At 53.6% G+C, this 23,760-nt stretch overlaps 1 protein-coding gene and 1 long non-coding RNA gene across 3 annotated transcripts in view; one reads left to right on the forward strand and one right to left on the reverse strand.

Annotated features, from left to right (window-relative positions):
- RNFT2 (ring finger protein, transmembrane 2) overlaps positions 1-8,311 on the forward strand; it is a 25,898-nt gene extending 17,587 nt beyond the window's left edge. The window contains exons 8-11 of one of the 2 annotated variants that reach the window (XM_015644163.3): positions 1,182-1,331; positions 4,501-4,566; positions 5,518-5,619; positions 6,523-8,311. In XM_015644163.3, coding sequence (XP_015499649.1) covers positions 1,182-1,331; positions 4,501-4,566; positions 5,518-5,619; positions 6,523-6,657 — 453 coding nt within the window. In that variant the 3' untranslated portion in view covers positions 6,658-8,311. The remainder of the gene's footprint in view (positions 1-1,181; positions 1,332-4,500; positions 4,567-5,517; positions 5,620-6,522) is intronic. The other variant, XM_033518087.1, reaches the window with a different exon arrangement.
- Positions 8,312-8,346: 35 nt separating this feature from the next.
- LOC107211749 lies at positions 8,347-23,681 on the reverse strand. Its single transcript, XR_001524289.2, has 2 exons — positions 22,879-23,681; positions 8,347-12,922 (listed from the first exon to the last, which is right to left on the reverse strand). It is a non-coding gene; the product is annotated as an uncharacterized LOC107211749 (long non-coding RNA).
- Between the last annotated feature and the right edge of the window lie 79 nt (positions 23,682-23,760).

Consider the following 23,760-nt stretch of genomic DNA (forward strand, 5'->3'; position numbering starts at 1 on the left):
GGGATGGGGATGGGGATGGGGATGGCAGGGAAGCAGCCGCTGGTGTGACCTCACTCACGTCCCGGGGGACATGAGATCATGAGCGTGCCAGAGCTCTCGGAAGGGTTGGATTTGTCGGGAGCAGCAGGATGGCCCGCGAGTGATCTCATCGCAGCCCCCGGGGAAGGGCGCTGGCTGCTGCCAGCCCGGCTGCCAGGACTCAATCCCCATCCCCACCTCAGCAATTAGTGATTGGCCTGCGATGACATCACTGATGACAGAGCTAACTGGGACAACACAGCAAAATTCCAGGGGAATTTCCCCTTCTCCAGGAGCTTAGCAAATAAAAGGATTTTGACAGGATGAACCCGAATCTTTCAGTCCAGATAATGTCATTGCAGATTAAGCATTGTTCTGGGCTCGGTTTGCCACCAGCTGTCCCTGTAAAACAGCGTGGGACAGAACAAACTGGGGCTGGCCCTAAATGACACACTTATTCAGGCTTCGGTGAAGGCTGACAAAGGATGTTGCCCCTTCTTGGAGTCTCTTTTGAGACAGAAGCATTTCAACCAGCACACTTCCCCCTCCCCACCTTTCCTTCTTTCATTGCTTCAGGGAAGTTTGGTCCCTTTGGGTTTGAAATGCCCTGAGGGTTTGATTTTCAGCACCAGCCTTTTTATCTGTGCACTGCCCAAAAGCCAACACACCTGAGGGGAAGGATGCTGGCAAACATCATTTGATTCTTTGGGATTACCTAAAAAGTTGTCAGGAAGACTGGGGTCACTTTACATTTAATCCCTGCACTTTCAGAAGGGGTGTGAGGTCAGAGAGATCAAACCTGCTTTCCTTTTCTCACTAATAATGATATTTACAATTTACATCATATTAATCCTATATTAACCTTTGCTTTTCTGCAGCACTGTCTGGCTACACCATTTATTGCCTATCAATAACCTGCTCTAAAGTTTAAAATCCCAAAATGTGGCATAGCTGGGTCAGTGACAGAGCCCTGGAGGGGAGGAAAGGAGGGATGTTTATCCTTTCTAGGCACAGAGTTCAGGAGAAAACTGCACCTCATGAACGTGGTCCCTGCACCATTTACCAGTGCAGTGATCAGTGAACACCAGCCCTGCACAAATTAAATGTTCCTCTTTTGACTTCCAGATAATAATCATGGTCTCACTTGCCTGGTTGTCTTGCAGGGGAAGTTTTATCTGATCATTGAGGAGCTGAGCCAGCTGTTCCGCTCCCTGGTCCCCATCCAGCTGTGGTACAAATACATCATGGGGGATGATCCCTCCAGCAGCTACTTCCTGGGTGGGATCCTGATCATCATGTACAGCCTTTGCAAGGTGAGCACTGAGCAGCCGCAGGGAGCTGTGGCAGGAGCAGGGGGAGCAGCACAGCTCCAGGGACAAATTCACCTTTTGCTCGTGCCCTGCGCAGGGAGCAGCAGCAGCAGCCGAGGACACGGCTGTGCTTCAGCTGCCAGAGGCGGTTCTGCTCCCCAGCATGTGGGCATTGCTGGGCTGCGGGAGGATCTGAGCCTGCTCCCGGTGTTGCATCAGACTCATGAAGTCATTGCTGCTCTCTTAATCCCTCTCTGCAGAGGCTGCAGGAGAAGCTGAGCCGGTCCTGGGGGAGCGGCTCCACACCTGCAGATGTACACAAAGGCAGGCTGCACACACTCTCCAAGCTTTCCTCTGCCACTCACAGCTCTGAGTGCAGCACCCAAATCCTGCCTGCACTAAACAGGTCCCATCCTCGCTCCTGGTCTGGCTGGTAAAAGTGATGGACAGGAGTGATTCGTGTTTCCTCAAAAACAAGAGCACAAAGTTGGTGCAATTGTAAATGAGTAGGTGTGATTTAGAGGAGTCCCAGGTCTAGAAATAATTGTATTTCTAATGGTTTGTGTTAAACCCTGCCCAGGGGTAGAGCAAACTGTGATAAAGCAGCTGCTCACCCCTCTGGGAAGGGCCAGGCTTGCTCCATCCCAGAGCCCTGTCTGTGCCTGGCTCTGCAGGAGCACACTGAAAAATGAAGAATAGAGAATATATTTAAGCTGGAAACAGCTCAGAGGAGCAGAGCAATGCTGAATTACAGTGTAGCTCTCTACTGTGTAGGAATAGGGTCCTGCAGCCCCTCCTGTCGAGGGCTTTACAGTTCTTGTGAGCAAATTAGGCAGAGGAGCTGATGGCCAGTGAAGTGATGTGGTCACAGCAGGTCTGAGCCAAGGCAGGAGCAGAGCAAAGTGTGCCAGGACAGGAGCACACGAGGCCAGAGCAGCTCCCTGCACTCCCCTCCAGCCCCAGCCCTTTCTGCTCCTCTCTCTGTGCTCTGGGGGAGGATTGTTGGCCCTTCCAGAGGTGTCATAGCCTGGACCTGCTGCAGCATCCACCCTTCCCTGCCCCTCTGGCTTGGCAGCTCAGGTGTGCAAGAACAGATTTCAAGTGATCTTTCTTCTTCCCTGCTTCCAAAAGTGACCCATCCCTGGAAAAGGGATAAACTTCCATGTGCCATTTCTTACACCTGGAGAAGCCCTCGCAGTGGGAAGAGGCTGGTGGGGAATTCTGCTCCTTGGGGCAAGGGGAGCCAAGCTCAAAACCACAGCTGGCAGGGAAAGGCAAAACCTCCCCAGGCAGGGCAGAGCCACAGCAGTGAGGCAGGCTCAGGGTGAGGGTGAGGGTGAGGAGGATGAGGATGAGGATGAGGATGAGGATGAGGATGAGGATGAGGAGTCACCCCAGGTGCTGGGGTGTCCAGAGCAGGGGGATCTGGAGCAAGGCACGGCCAAACTGGACACCAGCACCTTCAGAGCTGAGACCTCCAGGGCTGAGCTTAACTGGAGCTGCTGTGCCAGGGGCAGGGGCTGTGGGAGGAGAGCCCAGCTGAGGCTCCTCAGGGCCTGGCACAGGTGGGAGCAGTTCCTTAGGGGTTAATTTGATGTTGCTGTCCTGTGAAGTGTTTATAGGGAGTGTTGGGGTGGTCTAGATTGGAAAAGCAGCTTTGTTTTTGGAAGTTTGTGTCCAGGTCAGGGTTAGCCCTGTGCACACCAAGACTTTAAAGGAAAAGGGAGAGCTCCTCTCCCCTGGCTGTGCCCATCCCATTGACAGCCCCCAGAGCTGCAGCTCCAGCTCCTTACGAGACACTGAGAATATCCCCAAAGGAATCCACATTAGCAAAGCCACAAACCACATTAGAAAAACCACAGAAGCCAATTTGGCACTGAGAGCTTCTGTGCCCCTGGCAAAATTCCAGGGCTGGGCTGGGGCTGTGTCCCCTTCCCCTGCACTGAGGGCAGGAGCACTTCCAGGAGTTTGCATGGAGCTGCTGGGGGCTGTGCTGGTGCCTGTGGCTGCACTGTGCAGTCATGAGCCTCTGGTTTGGTGGAGCAGCCCCAGGTGCTCACAGGCAGAGCATCCAGCTTGGATTTTTTCCCTGTCCTGAGCAGAAGCACTCCCAGTTGTGAAATGATGGCTGGTACAACGAGAAATGGGTGAGAAATGGGTGTTTCTCCTCTGAAATCTGCAGCTTTTGGGGGTGCAGGGAGCTCCAGAGGGAAAGAAAAGAGTGAGGAATATGGGCTGGGAGAGAGGAGACACCTGAGCAAAGGCACTGGAGTCATGCTGTGAGCAAAGCATCCAGGAAAAGCTGGGAATTGCACTGTGGAAAAGGGCTGGTCCCCATCCCTGGTAGGAGCTGGAACGTCTGAGGCAGTGGGCAGCCCCAGGTGATGGCTGCTGAGTGGAAGCATTACTGGAAGGAGCCTGGGAGCCCTGTCTGTGCTGACTGGAAGCATTATTGGTGCCTTCATTTGCCTCCACATCCATTGCAGGATGAGCTCATTGGCATTCCCTGCAGTGAGCCCACTCAATCACACTCACCAAAACCACAGAAGCAGCAGAAAGCCAGCCCTGCTCTCTGTGCCTGTGCAGTGCTGCTCCAGCTCTGCAGCCTCCCTGGCCCTCAGGTGACAGCCAAAATCTCCTGCTGTGCCCACCTGCTGCAGGGCTGGGCCTTGCACTGTCACCTTTTCACATCTTGTTTAGTTCAGTGTCTTTCCCTGTGCTCTGCCAGCAGATAGGGAAGATAAAGATGGACTGGATTAGGTTTTAAAGCTATTTTCTTTTCTTTTTCCCTTTTCTTCTTTCTCATTTCCCCTTTCCTCTTCCTTTCCTTTCCTCTTCCCTTCCCTGTGGGCACCGGTTCATTTTAACCCTTCCCTACCTGCTGGGGTGGACAATTGTCCCCAGCACAGCCTGGTGCCAGCCCCTCTCTGTGTCCTGTAAAGTCCCCAGTTTGCAGTCAGCTGCTCCCAGAGCTTTTCTGGCCACCCTTCCCCACTGTCAATTCCCATTTATTACATATTTCATGATCACCATGAAATCTTTTTTGGCACCATTGTTACTTTTTCCCCTCTGAGCATCCATTTGGAGAATGTTTGCCGAGTTTCTGGACTCACACACACGCACACACGGAGATTTTGGGAAAATGATCTAAAGTGGGATGTGTTTTTTGCAGTCTTTTGACATCTGTGGCCGTGTGGGAAGTGTCAGGAAGGCTCTGAAGGTCCTTTGCACCCCCCAGGTAAGGAGTTAAACGTAGAGGAGCAGTCTCAGAGGTGGAACCTTGTTCCTGGTGAATGATAAAAATGAAAATTGCTCCGTGCATCAGTACCACAGAATAAAACAGTGTTATCTATCCCATGGCTGACAAGCTGGGGGCTCCTGTCAGGCATGTCAGGACATTTCTGACATCTGCCCTGCCCCAGCTCTGGTGAGAGATTGTTCCTGTTCTGTCTGATTGGAAGCTCTGTGTAATGTGGATTAATCCAACTGCAAGGAGCTGACAAAACTTTGTAGTGCAGAGTGTGGGAAGGACTTTGTGGTGCCTGAGGTGCAGTGGCTTTGAAAGAGACCCTGCAGTGCACAGGAATTATCCCAGGCACTGCATTCCACAATGATTTAGATCTGCTGCAGTGACTTACATTTTGAAAGGGTAAAATCAAAGACTGCAGAGGAAAAGAACCTCATCAGAGTTTGTTGGAGCTTGTCTTGCTTATTCCCTGGGCTTGGGCTGGTCATTTTCCCTCAGCAGGTTTCTGTTTCCCCTAAATCTGTTACAGTGGGAGAAGCAACATTTACCTTCCATGTATCTGAGGGGAAAGTGGGCAGCCTGTGAGTGCTGCTGTTATTCTTTCTTCTATTGTCTACTTGCTAATAATAATAATAATACCTGCCTCCATCTAAACACCCTTGCAAATGATGCTGAATTAATCCTCTCAGCTCCCTGTTGAGCTCATTAAATTCCATTATCCTTGCTGCACAAGTGGAGGCCCTAAAAGATGGAGTCAGCTCGAGGGGAAAGGCAAAGAGGGAGCACAGAGCTCCAGACTCCCTCTGTGCCCAGATCCCCCTTCCCCAAGCACCGACACTGCTGTCCCTGTGGGGAATCTGGGGGTGAAAAGCAATTTTTGTGCACATTTACCCTTCCAATCCTTTGAGATGGGGTTGGTTTTTTTCCCCCTCTCCCTGGCAGACCTATGGAGTCCGTGCCACGAGCCAGCAGTGCAGTGAGGCAGGAGACATCTGTGCCATTTGCCAGGCAGAGTTCAGGGAACCTCTGATCCTCCTGTGCCAGGTAAGACCCCAAAACTCCCCTGTTGGCATTCCTTCAGTGGGGAGAGGCACAGCCAGCCTGGGAACTTTTGAAGTGCTTTGATCCAGCTGCTGGTGGATGTTTATTGCCCTGGATAACCACTGGATTGGGATGGGGTGACAGTAGCTGTGGGATGGACACAGCCTTGTGGGGCAGGGACTGCAATGGGCAGTGCAGATCCTGGGTCTGGGGTGAGCAGAGTTTGACCTGCCCCTTCCCTGAGGGGGCTGGGGAGCTTTAACACTCCCTTTTGATAGCAGGGTTATCAAATTAAAGCCATCCTGTGCATCAAAGGTGCCTCTTAGCCTCGCTGTGAACATCTGTGCAGATGTTTCCAAGCTGGAAGCCCCTGAGAAGCCGCTTTTGGATCTGCTTGGCAGAGCTGGGATTTTGAGGAGTGACATTTCTGCTGACTCCACGTGTGTGGAGGAGTTCTCAGCTTCTCCCAGCTCCTCGTGCTCCCTCCTTGCCCTTTCCCTGCTCTCCCAGTCTGGGGGTGGATGGTGTGTGCTGGAGAGACCCGGGGAGCTCAGTGCAGGAGCACCAGGAGGAGCTGGGGGGTGACAACTGAAATTTGTGGGAAAGGAGAAACTGGGGCTGCAGAATAAAGCAAATCCAAGGAGCAGGGGAAGGAAGAGGTTATTGGAGCTCTTTGATAACTTGGGAACTGAGGATGGAAACACGGTAGAGAAAACCCTCTCAGCTCCCCTGTCAGAGCTCCCCTGCCAGCCCAGGTGCTGCAGGCCTTTGGAATTCCTTTCTAGTGCTGTTAATAAGCCCAGATGAACCGTGAGCTTTGGCAAGGCGGGGTTTATTTCCCACACCCTGGGAGTGCCAGCTGCACCGGCTGCCTCCCTGCTGGTGGTGACAGTCCCGTGTCCCCAGCACGTGTTCTGTGAGGAGTGCCTGTGCCTGTGGTTCGACCGGGAGAAGACGTGTCCCCTGTGCCGCTCGCTCTCCGTGGACACCCTGCGCTGCTGGAAGGACGGCACCACCTCTGCTCACTTCCAGGTGTACTGACAGCAGGGCTGGGCACAGGAGCAGCTGGAAAATCCCAGCATCTCTGCTCAGTTTTGTTGTCTGTTGTTTTGTTGTCCTTCTTCCAGCTCTGAGCCAACTGAACAATTGTGACTGGCCAGAAACTTGACCCTGGAAGGCAGGGGAGGTGTGGGTGGTTATGGTGAACTCCAGGGTGTTTCTGGAGCTTCCAGGGTTACAGAGGGTCTGGGATGTTTCCTATTTTCCTGTCCTTTAGTATGGACAAACACTGAGTGTCCAGGGCAGGGGAGCAGTGAGTGCTGAACAAAGCTGTGCTGTGCCTGAGGAGCTTCGCGTTACCTGGCCCTGCATTCCCTGAATCCATGACTTCACAGGATTACACAGCTCCTCTCCCTGAGAACTCTTCCCAAGCTTCAGAACCTCGTGTCCAAAGCTGCAGTTGGAGAAATGTGATTTCCCAGCTGCAGCTTTTCCAACTGATTCCACAAATGGCACACGTTGTCACCTTCAGAGAATCACAGGGAGCTTGGGAAGGACCCGCCAGGGAAGCTGGAAATGACACTCTCCTTTCCCATGGAGAGTTTCCCAACATTCCCTGGAAATGTTTTTCCTCTGTAATTTTCATGAAGAGACTTTCTGATTTCCCAGTCTCTGGGGAGAACAGAGGGAGGTTAAAGCTGAGTTGGGTTTGTCTGGATGGAAATCCAGCACCTGACCAAGAACATCTCACAAACTCAGTGTCCTGTGCTCCTCAGCCAGGACCAACCAGAGCCTTGAGCTTCAGCAGGAGATCCCTGACAGGAATTATCAGGAATTAACCCCATCCCTGTGGCCGAGGTCTCTGCTGAGGTTCTCCAGCAGCACAAGCCCTCAGAGGGAGCTGCTGTTTGTTCTGGAGCTTTCCCTGTCCCCAAACCACCTCTGCTCCGTCAGGAACAGCAGCATCTTCCCAGCTCATTGCCATGGACATGGCTCAAGGTGACAGCCCCACCTGAGCCATCAGGGAAGAGGCTCCTGAGGGAGGGAGGCTGTGTCTGTGCTGATGGAAACTCCAGAGGGGAGCTGATGGGAACAGGATTAAAGCTCTGCATTCCTTTGGAAATAACAGCTCAGTGTGGCTGAGGAGGAATGGTGAGAGCAGAGCCTGAGCTGGGGAGAGTCCAAACCTCACCTGGGAGGTCCAGGGAAGCACAGGAGGAAAAGCTTTACTTTCCAAAACAAAGTGATGTCAAATTCTTGTCTAATGGATCCTGTGGAAGTGGAGAATGTTTCTGCTTTCAAACTGTTTGAAAAGCTACTTCTCATTCTGATGTTTTTACCCTAAATGCTCCTGGAAAATGTGTTCGGAGAAGTGTAAGAAAAGCTCAGTAGGAGCCCAGCTCTACAGAAAGTGTGGGATACACTGCTTCAAAATTCAGTTTTTATTTGGCAGTAAGACAGGAAATCGAAGGGAAAGTGTGGGTTTGCATTCTTAAAGTTTTGGGGTCTTTTTGGGGAGGATGGTCCTCCCTACTCGTGGAAGATGACTCTTGGACCAGAAAACATCCAGGGGAAACTTCAGTTCCAATGAGAGCTGCTGGGAACCTGTTGATTTCCATGGGAAAACAGGGAAGGCTGTGGAAGGAAATTCCTCTGAGAGAGAAAATAAAATCCAGAGCCTTTTTCTGCCATTGAACAGTTATTTTTCTTTTTTTTTTTTTTTTTTTTTAATAAATTCCTTATAAATATGTACAAAGAGTCTCAGCATATGAAATTCCTTTTACAAAAGAGAGAAGCCCCATCCAGCCAGGACCAGGAGCCTCCTGGAGCTCCAGGAACTCGGAGCACAGGCCCTGCCCTTGCTTTGGGTAGGGGGAAACCTGCACAGTGACCCTGCTGGAGTTCCATCCCAATGGTAACCAGCAAAACGCCAGGAATTGGGCATTCCCTGCCTGTCATTCCCTTGGCAAAGCCCCTGGGACACACTGGGGAATTCACAGCGGCCTCAGGACTCACGAGGACGGGAGGGTTTTGTGATAAACTCTGGTGAATGGCTGGAAAAGGGATGCTGTAAAAACCCAGGGAATTAAATCCCACTGCAGCTGGGTTTGCTCTGCTTGGTGCCACCTCTGACTCCTGATGGAGTAACTAATAAAGGTGTGGCTAATTAATAATGGTGGAACTTATAACGGCCATTTAATCCTCAGATGTTTTCAGTGAATGTTTATCAAGATCCAAAGTCACTTTCTGTAAATATTAAAAACTTTGGGAAATTCAAGCACTTCAGTAATTCCCCCAGAATGGACACTGAAGTCACATCAAAATTCGCTCCTGTACTCAAATAAATATTGTAATGGAAAAGTTACAATTTTGTCTGGATTTTGTGGTGTAGAAACCCAAGGCAGGAGCAGCAGGTGAGGATCCCTCCCCTCTCAGACTGGCTGGTCCTAGGGAAGCCCAATTCCCATGGTGTTTACAATTCCCTGGATCTGGAATTGGCATGGCCGGAGTCTCCTCACCTGCTGGGATGAGATGGAAAGCTCAGCTCACACTCAGCAAAGTTACACAAGAATGAGGCTGAGTTTGAAGCCTGGACTGAAAATCAAATTTTCTGGGGGCAAACTGTCTCCAAGTGAAGTTGTGCATGTGCTGGGGAGCTGGGATACAGCCAGGAGGGTTGGACACGGACAGTGTGTGCCCAGGATCCGGAGTGGAGCCTCAGGTAGCCTGTTCTATACACACCAGGCTCCTGCCGAGATCAGGGACAGATGTTGTGTAGGAAAACTGAATATTATGTGCTATTCTGTCCTCACTGGGGCCATTTTTCACAGGGCAGCTCAGTTTTCCAGCTGGGAATGCCTCATTCCAGGCTGTGGACAGACACTGCACCAGTTTAACCAGTTCAGTTTGTCATGGATTTCAACAGCAGGAACCGCTTCTGCTCATGCTGAGGGTTTAAGAGACCTTTCTAACTTTTACTGTGATACAGAAACAAAACAAACTCACCAATCAGATGAAATTGATTCAAGAAGTGTTTGGGATTTAAGGGAATTGCTTTAGCAATGGGCTTGGCTCAAAGAGGAACTGCTGCCTCCCTCTGCTCTGAAGCAGGAGTGGGATGGGGTTCTCCCCCTCCCCACTGCCAGCTCCCTGCTTTGGGTGATTTGCTGTTTGCCTGGGCACACCAAGCTGTGACAGAGTCCTGCTCCCATTCCACCTGCGGGAGAAGAGGAAGGAATGTGGAACTCACGGGCCAAGCCCTGCCCTGGTGTAACCCAGCAGTGGCAGGTGCAGCAGCCCACACCAGGCTGCTCTTTCACCTTGGAATACGGAATTCCAGGTTGTGCTGGGAGCTGTCTTGGCAGAGAAGCGCTTTAAAAATTCATGCAGAGCTCCCTCCCAGCCGTGCTCTGCACAGACCATGAGCTCATAACTGCGCTCTGCTCGCTGCTGAAACCCGAGAGGGCTCTGTTCCTCCATCTGGAGAGCCCTCCCTGGCCTTCCCAGCTGACCCAACCCAGGGATTGCTCGGCTGCTGTGAGAAAACAAAAGGGCCAGAGGGGAACTGTGCCGGTTTCCTGCCCACAGGAGGGGACAGGGAATTTCCAGGGAGTTGACAGCACCCTTCCCTTTCCATGCAAACACCAACCAGGGGCAAAGCAGATCTTGTAGAAAGGATAAAAACACTCCTTGTCAAAAAATGGAGGCGTTCAAGGATAGCAATTACACCACAAAATGTAAGGCTTTGACAAATCTGCACCCTCAAATAAGGAATTCCAGTTCTGTACAGGGAATTCTGGCTACAAAACTCCAAAACTTCACCCTGGGCTCATGCGAAACATCCAGTTTGGAACTACAAAAGTGAAGCAAACCAGGAACAATGCAGGATTTGGGGTACCAGACCTGTTCCCACTTGGGAAGCACCATGGATGTGGCTGTTCCATGCTGGGCAGGACAAGTCTTTCAACATTTTTTGCTGACTGTTTGGAGCCCCCGGGGACAGCAATCCCCTGGGAACTCTGAGGTTTGGGAATATTTACAGACAAGCCTGTCCACAGAGGGCTGGGACTGAGGGAGATCAGCCAATCCCTGCACTGGGGCTGATCACAGATTTGGGGGCTCTCCCGAGGTGGGGAGGACAGAACTTCCTTTCCTTTTCCTTGGCTGTGCTGTTCCAAGGGAATTGAAACACCGGGAGCAGCCTGGAGGCTGCAGCCCCCAACAGCCAGGGCAGCAGGAGAGCCAAGGGCAGTGCCAGCTGTGTGCACAGGGAAATGGAATAATGCCTGTTCCAGGTGAGCAGTTTATTACATTCAGAGCTGGTAGGGGTGAGGAACCTGTGGGAGAGCTCTGAGGGATGTGACCCAGCTGCAGGGGTGTCCCCTACAGCCAAGTGTCACATCCATGGTTCCTGTTCAAGTGCGACTTGTGCGATTCCATCTGCACAGTCTCACTCCCACATTCCAGGGATTTCCAGAAACTGGTATTTTTAAGGCTCTGCCCAGCACTGGCAGCACTGCTGGAATCAGCTGAGGCTCCTCCTTTTGTTAGAAGAATTTGTCCTTGTTTCTGTAGGAGAAACCCCTTCTGAGCAGGGAAGGGGTTCAGGATGCTGAGGATCACTGAGCATCAGGCCAAAAATGGCAGGAAAATGTTTCACTGGTCCCTGTGGCTCTGGGACCATCCAAAGGGAATGGACAGACAAACTACACAGAGCTACACCTCCCAACACTGCACATCACCTAAGGCAGGGCAAGGTTCTTCTCTAGGAACAATCTGCTCTTCCAGCAGAGCCCTTGCTGCTGTTTGGGAATGGACTTGGATCAATAACAGCCAGGAAAATGCGTGCAGGGGCTCAAAACGCTGCGGTGAATATTTGATAAAGGGAGAATTCAGCTTTCAGATTACTTAGAAACATTTCTCCTGCAGCAGTGGAAAATGCAGGGTCTGACTGGACACAGTGGCCACTTGGCTTCTTCCTGGGCTGGGCAAGGGATGGAAGTATTTTTAAAAGACAAGGAGCCAAATTTCCTTTAGAAATCGGGTCCTAACGTTCCTTTATGCCTTTGAAAATGCCCTCCCTGCCATGGCAGGGTCAGTTTTCTGGTGCAAATATCTGAAGGTAGGAAAAATGTTTCTAAAAAACTGTGCACAGGTTGCTGTATGTGGAAGGTACCCGAAATCTGACAGGTAGTTTTGGCTGCAAGGAAAAAAGTGCTCAGTACCAGACTGAAAAAAGCCCTTTGACTTCTAAGGCCAAGTTCTCCTGTTATCCCCTGCTCTAGTGATCAGTCTGGAGAAGAGTTCTCTTCCCCGGTTCATGGGATTTGGGACTGAATAAATCACCATGCAGGAGAATTCCCAGCTCTGGAGCTGTAGGAAGTGCTGCTCTAGCAGACTTCCACGTGCACACTGCAGTGGAAAGGGCCCTGTGTCCTTTCCACCTCAGTGCCTGCTGCTTCCCAAGCTCCACACTGTCAAAAGAAAAAGAACTGCTCCAAAGAAAAGGAGTTTTATAAAGTTCTGGGGTAGATTATTTGTTTTGTCTTAGTTTCTGCAGAGATTAAAAGAAAGAAAAAAAAAATAGCACCTTCTCAACAAGTCTTATTTTTTGCTATCTTGCGTATAAATATCAATAACCAAAATAGATCTTTCCTTGTCCCACGTTTCAGAACATCCTCTTGGGGAAACTGTAGCACCACAGAGAGGCAGTTTAGCCCCAGACAAATATTAAATGTAGCACCAGAGAAACTAAAGTCATAGGAAAGCTGCTCTCCCCTGGTGCCAGAGCATGAATATTTACACACACAAACTGCTGTCCGAGCCGCTCCGCACCCGCTCCCCGCCACGCCTGGGCCGTGCCCGCGCTGCAGCACGACTGGAATTCTCAGGATTACTAATGTGGGTGTAGAGATTCCTCCTCATCCTGCTGCATAAATGGGGCAGTGGGTGGTGTCCAGCAGGGCCAGCAGCAGTGCCAAGGCTCGGCCTGCAGGAGCAGGGCTGCTCACAGCAGCGATCTACAGGGAATGTCGCTTACGCTCTCGACAAGGCATGCACGCGTCCACGTCTGCATACACAGGGGTTACATTCTTCTATATATAAGCAGGTTTTGTGTCTCTGGTTTGCTGCTGGGCCCTTGAACAGCTCCTTCCGGGCAAATCCTCCTTCTCACGTCGCCCAAAGCACTTCCAGCATCTCCCACTTCTTTCTTTCTCTCCACTCCTCACAGCTGCTGCTCAGGCTCTGGATTCCCTGGAGGAAAAGGGGAAACAATTTTCTCCAAGGGCACAGGGTTTGCTCCAGCCTAAGAAAGCAAAAGAACGGGGTTGGGTGTTAATTATGTTGATGCATTTGGTGCAATAAAAGCTTCTTTTAAATTTATGCTTGAGCCCTCCTACTGAATTTACGGACAAGAAGAGGTGGTGTGGAATTTATGGGGAGGATGGTCTGTGGCTCAGACAGGAGACAATGCCTTTGGCCCTGGGTACTGCAGATTCCTGGGAGCTCTCCTGCTTGCAAGGCTCCTTTTGGGTGCTCCATCTTCATTTACATCGCGTTTAACATAACACCTAACAAGAATGTGAACTTTTAGGGAAGCCATTAGATTTGTTCCAGGTAGGCAGTGGGGTGCAGGGAGTATCACGGGAGACTGGAAGAACTCACTCATTCCTGGCTCTGCCACTGATTAGATTTGTGGCCTCGGGCAAACCACTGCTTTCACTTCTGCTGGAAAATGAGGGCACTAATAACTTCTTTGCCTCACAGGTGGGCTGCGAGCCTTAATTAATAAAGCACTCAGAGAAAGGCACCCATCTAAGTGCAAATTAGCAGGAGAGGTGCCCAAGGGGCATCTGCGATGAAATTCCCATTTTCCAGCGTTTATCTCCCAGTTTGTTGATAGCAGCCCTTGCTGGGGCAGATGCCACGGATATCTCGTTGGCAGGCTGTGACAAGGAGAGATCCTAGAGAAAGCCACACGGAGAAATCTCCGCTGGGATGAGGTGATTTCACCGGCTGGGAGCAGGGGGGGAGCCGCTGACGGTGCAAGTGCAGCAGCTATGAAGTCACAGCGTAATTAGGGCTGGCCAACAGCTCCGGGGCAGATCCTGAGCTGCCTTACTCCAGAATCCCCTCCCTTCCTTCTGTCCTGCTCTGCTCATGCCAGCGGGAAGGTAGCAGGAGACAGCCTTGGGAAGGGCTGAACATCCAGGGAAAGAGGTGAAATCCGGACTCTGAGCAGAATCACAGAGTACCCCGAGTGGGAAGGGACCCACAGGGATCATCAGCCCAACTCCAGACTCCAGCACACCCCAGCAATCCCACCCTGTGCCTGAGAGCTGTGCCCAAACGCAGCCTTGGGGCTGTGACCTGTCCCTGCTCCAGCCACCCGGAATGCCTCTGGTTCCTCGGCAGAAGGAACCGTGTCTGCTTTATCCCAGTTCCTGCCAGCTGTGCACAGATGTGGCAACTCCTGCCTCTCCCTCCCTCATTCCCAGCCTTGCTTTCTAGTTTCAAGAAATCTGAAGTAACAGTGGGGATAGCTGGAAGGAGGAAGGCTGGGATGAACCCTCCAGAGGTGAAGCACATTTCCAATCTGGCCGTGGTCAAGGCTGTCAGCCAGCCCCATCCATCCCAGGGCAGCTGCACCTCCATGCTGCACCTCCCACACCTCACCTGCCCTCTGGAACTACTGGAGAATCCCAAAGTGGTTCAGCAGAGCTGCTTGGCTTTTTTTGGCAAAAGGTAAACAGGAGAGGTGTTTGGTGTGTGGGAAGGGACAAACACAGCTACACAAAACCAGCAGCAGGGCACGGGGAGTCAGGGATAGCCCAGAGCTCGGAACGTGATCCTGCTCAGCCTCCACACACAGCACAGGGACAGGCACACAGCACCAGAGGATTCTCCAGACCTGGAAACACCATCAGGAGGGGATCTGGACAGCCCTGTGTGCCCAGGGACAGGCACACAGCACCAGAGGATGCTCCAGACCTGGAAACACCATCAGGAGGGGATCTGGACAGCCCTGTGTGCCCAGGGACAGGCACACAGCACCAGAGGATGCTCCAGACCTGGAAACACCACAAGGAGGAGATCTGGGCACCTGCACTCCCCACACAAGAACTCCCCAGAGCAGGGCACAGCCGGAGCTGTGAGTGTGGCACTGTATAAAGCAGGAGATGTGGCTGCCTCCACTCCAGGAGGTGAGATATTTACTCAAGTTACACTGGAATAAAGAGTTCAGGAGTTGATTAAAGGATTTCCTCCACAGCAAAACCATTTAATCCTTATTTATTATTTCTCCTGTAGCAGCACTTGCAACTGCCAAGCTCTGAACTCTTGTCCTGCTGTGCCACCCATGGCTGGCAACAGATCATCCGTGGTGTCACTGTATGTTACAAACTGTCTCTTTGCGTCACTTAATGTATAGAAAATCTATAAAAACCTGTAAAAGTTGATAAATCCTCGAACATCTTGAACTCTAAGCGATAAATCTGCTCCAGGGCAGGCAAAGAGCTCAGCACAATGTTTATGCATCTCACAAGCCCCATTCTAAGGGCTTAAATGGCTCTTAAGTTTTGCATCAGCCTCGTGCTGGCCTTCTGCAGGAAGGTGAATTTCATGGAAAGAATAAAAGAGAACCCCAGAATCCTGGCCCTGAGCCCATCTCTCAATAAACCAATTTTGAATATCCTAGGCTGTGTTAAAGCCATTTCTGGGTGCATATTGGCTGCATTGCCAGTATCTGACTCATTAATGGAATATACTTTGAGCCAATTCTGATCTCATTTACAGCACCGTAAATCCAGGGCAACCCAATTGACTCCAGTGGAGTTACTCCAAATTTCCCACAATAGGCACTCAGCAGACAGAGTGAAATTTGGTACTTTGGGTCTGAAAAAGGCTGTGGAAAGCCAAACTACATCCCATTTGTACTGGGGTGGATAGTAAGTGGGAAAGAGAGCCAGCATATCCCTTCTGCAGAGCTGCTGAAAAATTGATTATTTTATGTGCCATTCTTAAAAGGCTGAAACTTTGGGGGAAACTGTCCACAACCATCAACATTTTCATTTCCTTATAAAATAAAAAGAATTATGGCTGAGTGCCTATATGAAAACTGCAGTGTCTGTTGGAAACACGGATGGGAGCGGTAAGAAAAAATTCAGTTCTTTTGAAATTTTTTCATGGGATCTTACATTCCCTTTGGTGATGTATCCCTCTGTGCCTGGGCATTTAGGGAGAAACAGATTTTGCTCAGAAAGTTGCTCTCAACCATTACACAAGTACAGCAATAAGGTTCTGAGACAACAAATGGCTTTGGTTGCAAAACCACCTCAGCCAAGCTCGCCACATCCTGGTGCTTTGACACACACAGGCAGCTCCACTTCCCGCTAATCTGGAATTCTCCAGCCTTATCCCACAGCTTTACCAAAAATCCAAGCTGCTTTTCTCATGGATGCTGAGAGGGATGGGCATGAAACGACTCAGGTAGGGGGTCCTGTGTCTCTTAGCACTTCTCTGACTGATCTTTATTCAGGGAGGGGAGGAGAAGCCGCCTTTGGGCAGCACCTGCACGAAGCCAGAGCAGAGTTTGAGCTCCAGGCTCCGGCAGCAGCCGGAAAAAGGAGCTCTGCTCACGGCTACTGTGTCAGCGTGGAACCGCTCCTTTTAAATGGATTACACGGGCCACTCGCTTGGCACACGTCCCACCGCTAATAAACAGAATAACAGTTATTGATATATTGAAAGGGAAAAATATATCCAAGGGCTTGGATCGCTGAGGGCACGCTGGAGGCAGGGACTAAACGAGGCACAATCGCTTCGGTCCTCGCTCAGCAGCAGCTTAATGAGGGAACAAGGGCTGGGCAAGAGCCCTGACAAATTCCCAAGCAGCCCCATCCGTGTGCACTCACACTTCATTAGCATCTCCGCGGGAGATGGAAGGGCAACTTGGAAGACCAAAAAACAATTAGGAGGGGTTCAAGAGCACTAGGGACGAACTGGGAAGAATGGCGTGTCCGGGAGATCTTTGCATAGGAAGATCAGGGAACGCAGACAGTAAAAAAATACATTTGGGGTCCAATCCTGCCACAAAGACTATCCTGCCTGGCCTCGGTCCACCTGTGGAATGAGCCATTTCTGGGCTGCTGTTTGTTTATGCAAACTCTGATGTTTATCGGGAGACTTAATGCTGAAGGTTTCCTTTATTCAGTTTTAGCTGTGAGGCTGGGGTGAGGGTGGTGGGGACCTTTGGTTTTTTTGAGCAGGATGCTTGCCACTGGGAAGGACTGGCTTTTTCTGATCCAGAAGGATAAACAACAGAGCCTGCCTCTTTGTGTGTGAGGGACACACACGGGGTGCACGAGAGGCTGGATGTTTGTCCTGGTGCAGAACCAGCTCTCTGCATCTGCACTGCCTCTGGTCCTTCGTTTGCTCTGCTCTCCTGCACAGCTCAGTGGGACACCTCCAGAAATCTTATCAACCCAGTTTTAATACAGATAATTAACTGCACTGAGACTTTGGACAGAGTGGCTCTGCATGAACCTCGCAGCAAACAGTGGGGGGAATTCCTGGCAACACAGTGGGCACGGAACCAGGCTGGTGGAGCTGGCAGGGACAAGTAGGGTTTGATTTTAATACACTGCCACTCCTGAACTAACAGAGCGAAATACAAGTGACATTGTATGCCAAACTGGCACCTGACAACTATACTTCATGCCCTGGTTGGATGTTTCAAGGTGATGTCAGATTACATATCACAAAACTGCCAGTTGCAAAGCATCCGTCCCCAAATCCCAAGCACGGTCCGCAGATGCAAGCCGGTCACACGCAGCGGCCCTAATCCTGCTCTCCCTGGCATCACCCAGGGCTGTGAGAGCAGGAGGGGCTCCCTGGAGCACGGGATTATTCCCTGAGCTGAGCTGCTGTGTGAAGCCACACGGAGCTGAGGGAACAAGCACCAACCTCCTGCCTCAGAAGCCGTACGTACGCTCACAGCAGCCAACACTGCTGCCTCTTGAAAAAGCAGGAGGGGAACTCGAGGAACAAGCCCAAGCTGAAACTGGCCTTTTCCTCTTTTCTCTGTTCCTTCTGCAACCACCAGATCACGAGACAAAGGCTGACTCTGCAGGGCACTCGTTAACTGTACAAGTTACTCTCCTCTTGCCAGCCTTTCCATGAAATCCCAAGATCACAAGTGGTTAGAGGCTGGACTTCCCAGCTTGTTGCAGGACAATGTTATTGTCACTGCAGAGTTCTCTGAGGATGGCAGAAAAATACCTGTTTTGTTCAGAAATACTCTGCTGAGGTAATCAAACAGTGTCTTACCTCATCTTCATGGCTAACAGAGCTCACTGCACTGTCACTGGGGCTCTGAGACTCTGCAGACTGTCAGAAACCTCCACTGGCGGAAGCAAATTACTGCTCAGGATGAAAAGATTATTAATGGCCAGAATAACCGAGGAACTGAGGTGTAGATGACACAGTTAATTATTCTGGGCTTGAATTGTATTTTCATCTGCAGCTTGGTCACTTGTGCATTAGAAGCGTGGCAGGAGTGGGACAGGCTGCACACAGGGACAGCCAGGAGAGTGTCACCAGCCTGTTCATCGCCACATCTTGCACCTCAATCCCTGAAACCGCTTCCCATCACACACCAGGAGCTCCTTTGCAGCCTCACATGTTTATTTGTGTCCAGGAGCATCTGGGGGCAGGACCGTGCTGCCCAAGGAATTCGCCTCGGAGGCGCCCAGGATAACGCTTGGCTTTTCCACAGCCTCTCATCAAAGCCATTTGTAAGCAACTGGTGGGCAGAAATGAAGTGAGGACTCCAGCATCAACAGCAGAAGAGACTGGGGAAAAGAATAGTGTCTGCCCAATAAACCTTCACTAAAATTAATACTCTGAACAGCTTTGGCCTCGTGGGACTGCCAGGAAGTCTGGGCTGAGTGTGTGCATGGATCACCAGGGCCAGCTAACGGGCTCCCTCTGCCAGCCCCGCTCACCTGCCACCTTCCCTGCTTGGGATGGAGTCCCAGACTGGGCAGGGAGGAATTTCCCTGGCTTGTTAGAAAGAAAAGGACATTTGAGACACTAGATAAGGGAGATCAATGCAGCTCCCCCTTGGATTTCAGCTCGTGTTTGTGCTCAGAGAGGCCAGCAAGGCAGACGGGTGGTTTTGCTTCCAAACACTGGAACCAAACTTGCCACAAACTGACGGGGAGGGAGAGATGTGTTTGCTCTGCTCCTGACCACAGTCCCACACCACTGACACCACCTCTGAGGGCTTTGCTGGGCACAGCCCTGCAGGCACCAGCCAGTGCCTGTTTTTATAGAAATTGAGGTTTTGATTCATCAAAACCCCACAGTTCTGCTGTGTTTTTGTTTCAAAGAAAGCTTTCCAAAGGTGACCAGCAGAACCTCCCGCCAGACTCAGCAGTTGTGGCTCAGATGGATGACAACAATGCCCTCCCCCAGTGTGCACATGCAGTGCAAACACACAGACCTGCTGGAAAACCTCATTTTTAAACTCTCTGATAACCTGACTTCCTCTCCACACTACCCCTATCCAAGCTGGTGGGATATCAGTGCACGCTGAAAGTTAGACATGCGCTGAAATTGTTCCCTGAACACAAACAGACGCTGGGAGGTGTTTATGATGCAATTTAGAGCACCCAAAAGAGAAGCCCATGCTCCTTAGGTCTGTGGCGACAAATCAACAACCCAAACAACACCACAGAGCACCCAAAATCCCTGAGGTGACCCCACTTATATTCAGTACCCCTGAATGCTCCCAGGGCTGAGGGTGCAGAGCTGTCCCCACAAGGCCTGGAGCTGTCACCAGATGACAACAACGAAGGTTACAGGACCAGGAACGTCCCGATTCCCTGCTGCTCATTTGTTCAGTGGCTCTGGAGCACAGAAACAGCAGTAACTGGACTTTGGGTGCTTTTCCTGGCCAGTCCCCTCGGGGAAAACCCCTGGCCCTGGGCAAGGTATTGTCCAAAACACAGAGCCAACGTCCCAGGCTGCCCACTGGACTCTCCAGACAGTGATCTTAGTGATAGGTGCCCGTGGGTCTAAAGCCCACCAGGGAACGACACGACACAGGCAAAGTTCCTCCACTCAAAAGAAGGCTGGAGGTTTGGCAGGCACGGGTGTGCGGGGATCCTCCATCTCCCGGCAGCCGGGGCAGCACGGGGCAACACGGGACCAGCTCGGTTCCCCCTGAGCTGCCCTGTGCCGCTGCCGGGCACGGAGCTCAAACTGCCCCACGAGATCACGGGTGGCGCGGGCGGAGGGGAGCCACGGGGGTGGGAGCCGTGAAAAGTTTGGGGAAGGGGAAAGGGGGCGTTTGAGGAGTCCTGGGAAAGAGGGAGAGGAGAGAGAGAAAGTGGGGATGGAAGAGACGGGGGAAGAGGTGAAAGCGACAAGTCGGTGCGACCCGGCACCGGCGGTCCGGGGAGAAGAGACGGGGAAAGGATTAGGAGAGGAAGAAGGATAGGGAAAGGAGAGGCATGCCCGTACGGGCAGCCCGTGGCTCGGTGCGCTGCCGCGATCAGCCCCCGCAGCCCGGCGAGCCGCGGGTACCGCGGACAGCGCGCTCCGCCGGGCCGGACCGAGCCGAGCCCCCGCTCCCGCCGCCCGTCCCGAGCCCCGCCGGCCGCCCCGTCCCGCGCCCACCTGTTGCGCGTCCCGCCTGCTCCCCGCTCCGTCCAGCGCCCCTCTCCCTAGAGGCTCCTCCTGCGGATCAGCCAGGCCAGCGCGGCCGCGGGCGTGAGCGCACAGAGCAGCCCCGCCACGGCGGCCAGGCGGCGGGCGGCCGAGGGGCCGCGGCCCCGCGCCTTGCGCCGCTGCTCCAGCTCATCGCCCAGGCGGCGCAGGCGGGCGGCGACCCGGCGGGCGGCGGCCTCGGGCCGGGCGGCGCGGCCGGGGCCGCAGGGGCTGCAGGGCGCGGGGGGGCCGCGCAGCGCGCACGGGCACATGGCTGCGTCCGCTCGCCGCCGAGCCCGCCGAGTGTGCGGCGGGCGGGACGCGGGCGGGACACGGGGGGGACGGGGGGTTACATCATCCCCCGCGGGGCGGTGCTCGGCCGCGGGCGGAGAGGGGGGAGCGAGGAGACGGCGCGGGGGTGGGGGACAGGGGGGCCAGCGGTTGGGTGTGGGACGGTCTGGTGTCCTGCGGTGGTGTGGGAGCTCGGTGGGACGGCAGAGGGATGGGGGACAGCGTGGGGATGGAGGGGACAGCGTGGGGATGGAGGGGACAGCACAGAGATGCGGGTGATGGTGCGGGGATAGAAGGACATGGTGGGGGGCTGGGGGGAACTGTGCTTTTGGGGTGGGACATTCTGGTATCCAGGGATGGGTGGGAGTTCAGTGGGGCAGCATGGGGATGGATGGATGGATGGATGGATGGACGGATGGATGGACAGTGTTGGGATGGAGGGGTCAGCACGGATGCAGGGACATTGGAATGACAGTGTGGGACAGGGAGTGGAGGGAACAGTGCTTGTGTGGGAAGATTCTGGTATCAAGGGTGGGAGTTTGATGGGACAGTGCAGGAACGGGGGGATAGTGTGGGAATGGAGGGGACAATGTGGGATAGAGGGGACAGGGGGGAAGGTGGGACAGAAGGGTCAGTGTGTGGATGGAGGGACAGTTTGGGGATAGAGAGGACAGTGGAATAGAGGGGACAGCGTGGGGATAGAGGGGAAGTGTGGGGAAGGTGGGACAGTGTGGGACAGAGGGGATAGCATGGGGATGGAGGGGACAGCGTGGGAACTGTGGGGATAGTGGGGACAGTGTGGGGACAGTGTGGGGACAGAGGGGACTGTGGGACAGAGTGGGGATAGAGGGACAGTGCGAGGCTGCAGATGACTGTGGGCTGGAGGAGGGGACAGCGAGGAGATGCAGGGGGGCAGTGAGGGGATTACACAGAGCCGGAGCCGATTTCATCACCCACAGCATTACGGATTCGGATCACATTTCGGGTGGCCGAGGCAGCAGCGCACAGCCCCCGGCACTGACCCGGGGCCTGCGGGACCTCCGCAGCTGCCAGGGCACAGGAGCAGGGCTGGCACCCCCGGGCAGGGCTCCCTGCACACACCAGCCCTGGGAGGGACACGGGGGATCTCTGTGGGGCAGGATCACCCCAAACTGGCCCGTTTCCCCTCCCTGCTTTGCAAAGAAGCTGCTGCAAACCTCCTGGCAAATCATCCCAGCCCATCCATCCTGGAACAGCCCCACATCCTGCTGATCTGCAATCCCACCACTGGCAGGGCTCACCAGCACGTGCACCCCTGGCCAACCCCTCCCCTAAGTCCCTCCAAGTGATTGTTTTGTAGGGAAAACTAGTCACAAAATCACAGACTGGTTTGGGCTGGAAAGAACCTTAAATGTCATCCCATTCCACCCCTGCCATGGGCAGGGACACCTTCCACTGTCCCAGGCTGCTCCAAGTCCCCTCCATCCAGGCTTGGAACATTTCCAGGGATCCAGGGCCAGCCCCAGCTGCTCTGGGCACCCTGTGCCAGGGCCTGCCCACCCTGCCAGGGAACAATTCCCTCCCAATATCCCATCCATCCCTGTCCTCTGGCACTGGGAGCCATTCCCTGTGTCCTGTCCCTCCATCCCTTGTCCCCAGTCCCTCTCCAGCTCTCCTGGAGACCCTTTGGGCACCTGAAGAGACTCTGAGGTGTCCCTGGAACCTTCTCCTCTCCAGGTGAGCATCCCCAGCTCTCCCAGCCTGGCTCCAGAGCAGAGGGGCTCCAGCCCTTGGAGCATCTCCTCCTCTGCTCTCACTCCAGCTGCTCCAGGTCCTTCTCATGTTGGGCACCTCACAGCCAGGGGCAGCTCTGCAGGTGGGGTCTCACCTGAGCAGGGCAGAGGGACAGAATCCCCCCTCCCTTCCTGCTGCCCCTGCTGGGGGCTCAGCCCAGGGCAGGGGGGTTTTGGGGTCCAGCACACATGGCCAGGGCATGGCCAGCCTTCACCCATCTGTCTTTGGTAGGGTTTCTACATACAGGAGATCCTTCCCTAAATAGGGTAGCTTGGGCTTTTCCTGGACACCATGTTCATTAAGTTGGGCTTTATAAACAGCACAGCAATGAGCTGTAGAGGACAGAAACCAGCAAGTGGCCAGTGAGGGAGGGCGGGGTGGACACCAAGGTGGGGGTAACTGCACAAGCTGCTGCTGCTGAGGGCTGTGTTTAATAGTCTGTTCTAGAAGGAGGAGCTGTTTGGCTTACACCAACATGTCACTTACCTGTTCGAGTTCCTTGAGGGCCCCACAGCAATTGTACTGAAGACTTGAGTACTTGTGGCCTCTCTGCTCCCCTGGACTGGCTGAAGCAGCAGAAGCTTTGCAGCCGTGGTTCAGCATCACTTGAACGCAGCCTTTGAACTTCGAGGTGTGTCGATACTGGAGAGGAACTGGGACAAGTTCGTGTCCTCCCCAAAACACCATGAAAATGGCAGCTCTCGGGCTGTGGTGGCTGCGGGAGGCGGGTGTGATTCAAGCAGCAAAACACCTTCCCAGCAGGTGCGGTGGGCACAGCAGTGATGGGGCCACCCCTGCCCACCCGCCCGGCTTCAGACGTGGCCAAGAGAAAGGTAAAAATGGCCCAAGAGAGGTACATCGGTCACTCAGAGCGGCCACTTCCTTGCACAACAACCCTCTCGTGGGAGCGGCTTCTCCCCGCGGGACCGGCCGTGGCTGTGAGGGGCTGAGGGCTCCCGGCAGGGCCGGACACAGCTGAGGGCTCCCAGCGGGGCTCTGGGTGCCCAGCGGGGCCCTGCCCTGTCCCCGGCCATGGCTGAGGGCTCCCAGCGGGGCTCTGGGTGCCCAGCGGGACTCTGCCCTATCCCCGGCCATGGCTGAGGGCTCCCAGCGCGGCCCAGAGCCCAGACCGACCCAGTTGTCGCGGCCTCCCTCGGCCGCTCGCGGCTCCCCAGAGCCAAGCTGGGCTCTCAGGCCGTTATCGCCGCCCTCGTTTAGGGACCACAAAATGACAGCCCCGGCCCCGGCCCCAACACCGGCTTCATTCCCGGGCACCGGCCCCGGCCCCGGCCCCGGCCCCGGCCCCATCACCGGCGCCGGTCCCGGCGGCGGAACCTTGTGGCGGCGGAACGCGCGGGCGCGGGGCGC

Source organism: Parus major, chromosome 15 (assembly GCF_001522545.3).
Source record: "Parus major isolate Abel chromosome 15, Parus_major1.1, whole genome shotgun sequence".
Classification (NCBI taxonomy): Eukaryota; Metazoa; Chordata; class Aves; order Passeriformes; family Paridae; genus Parus; species Parus major.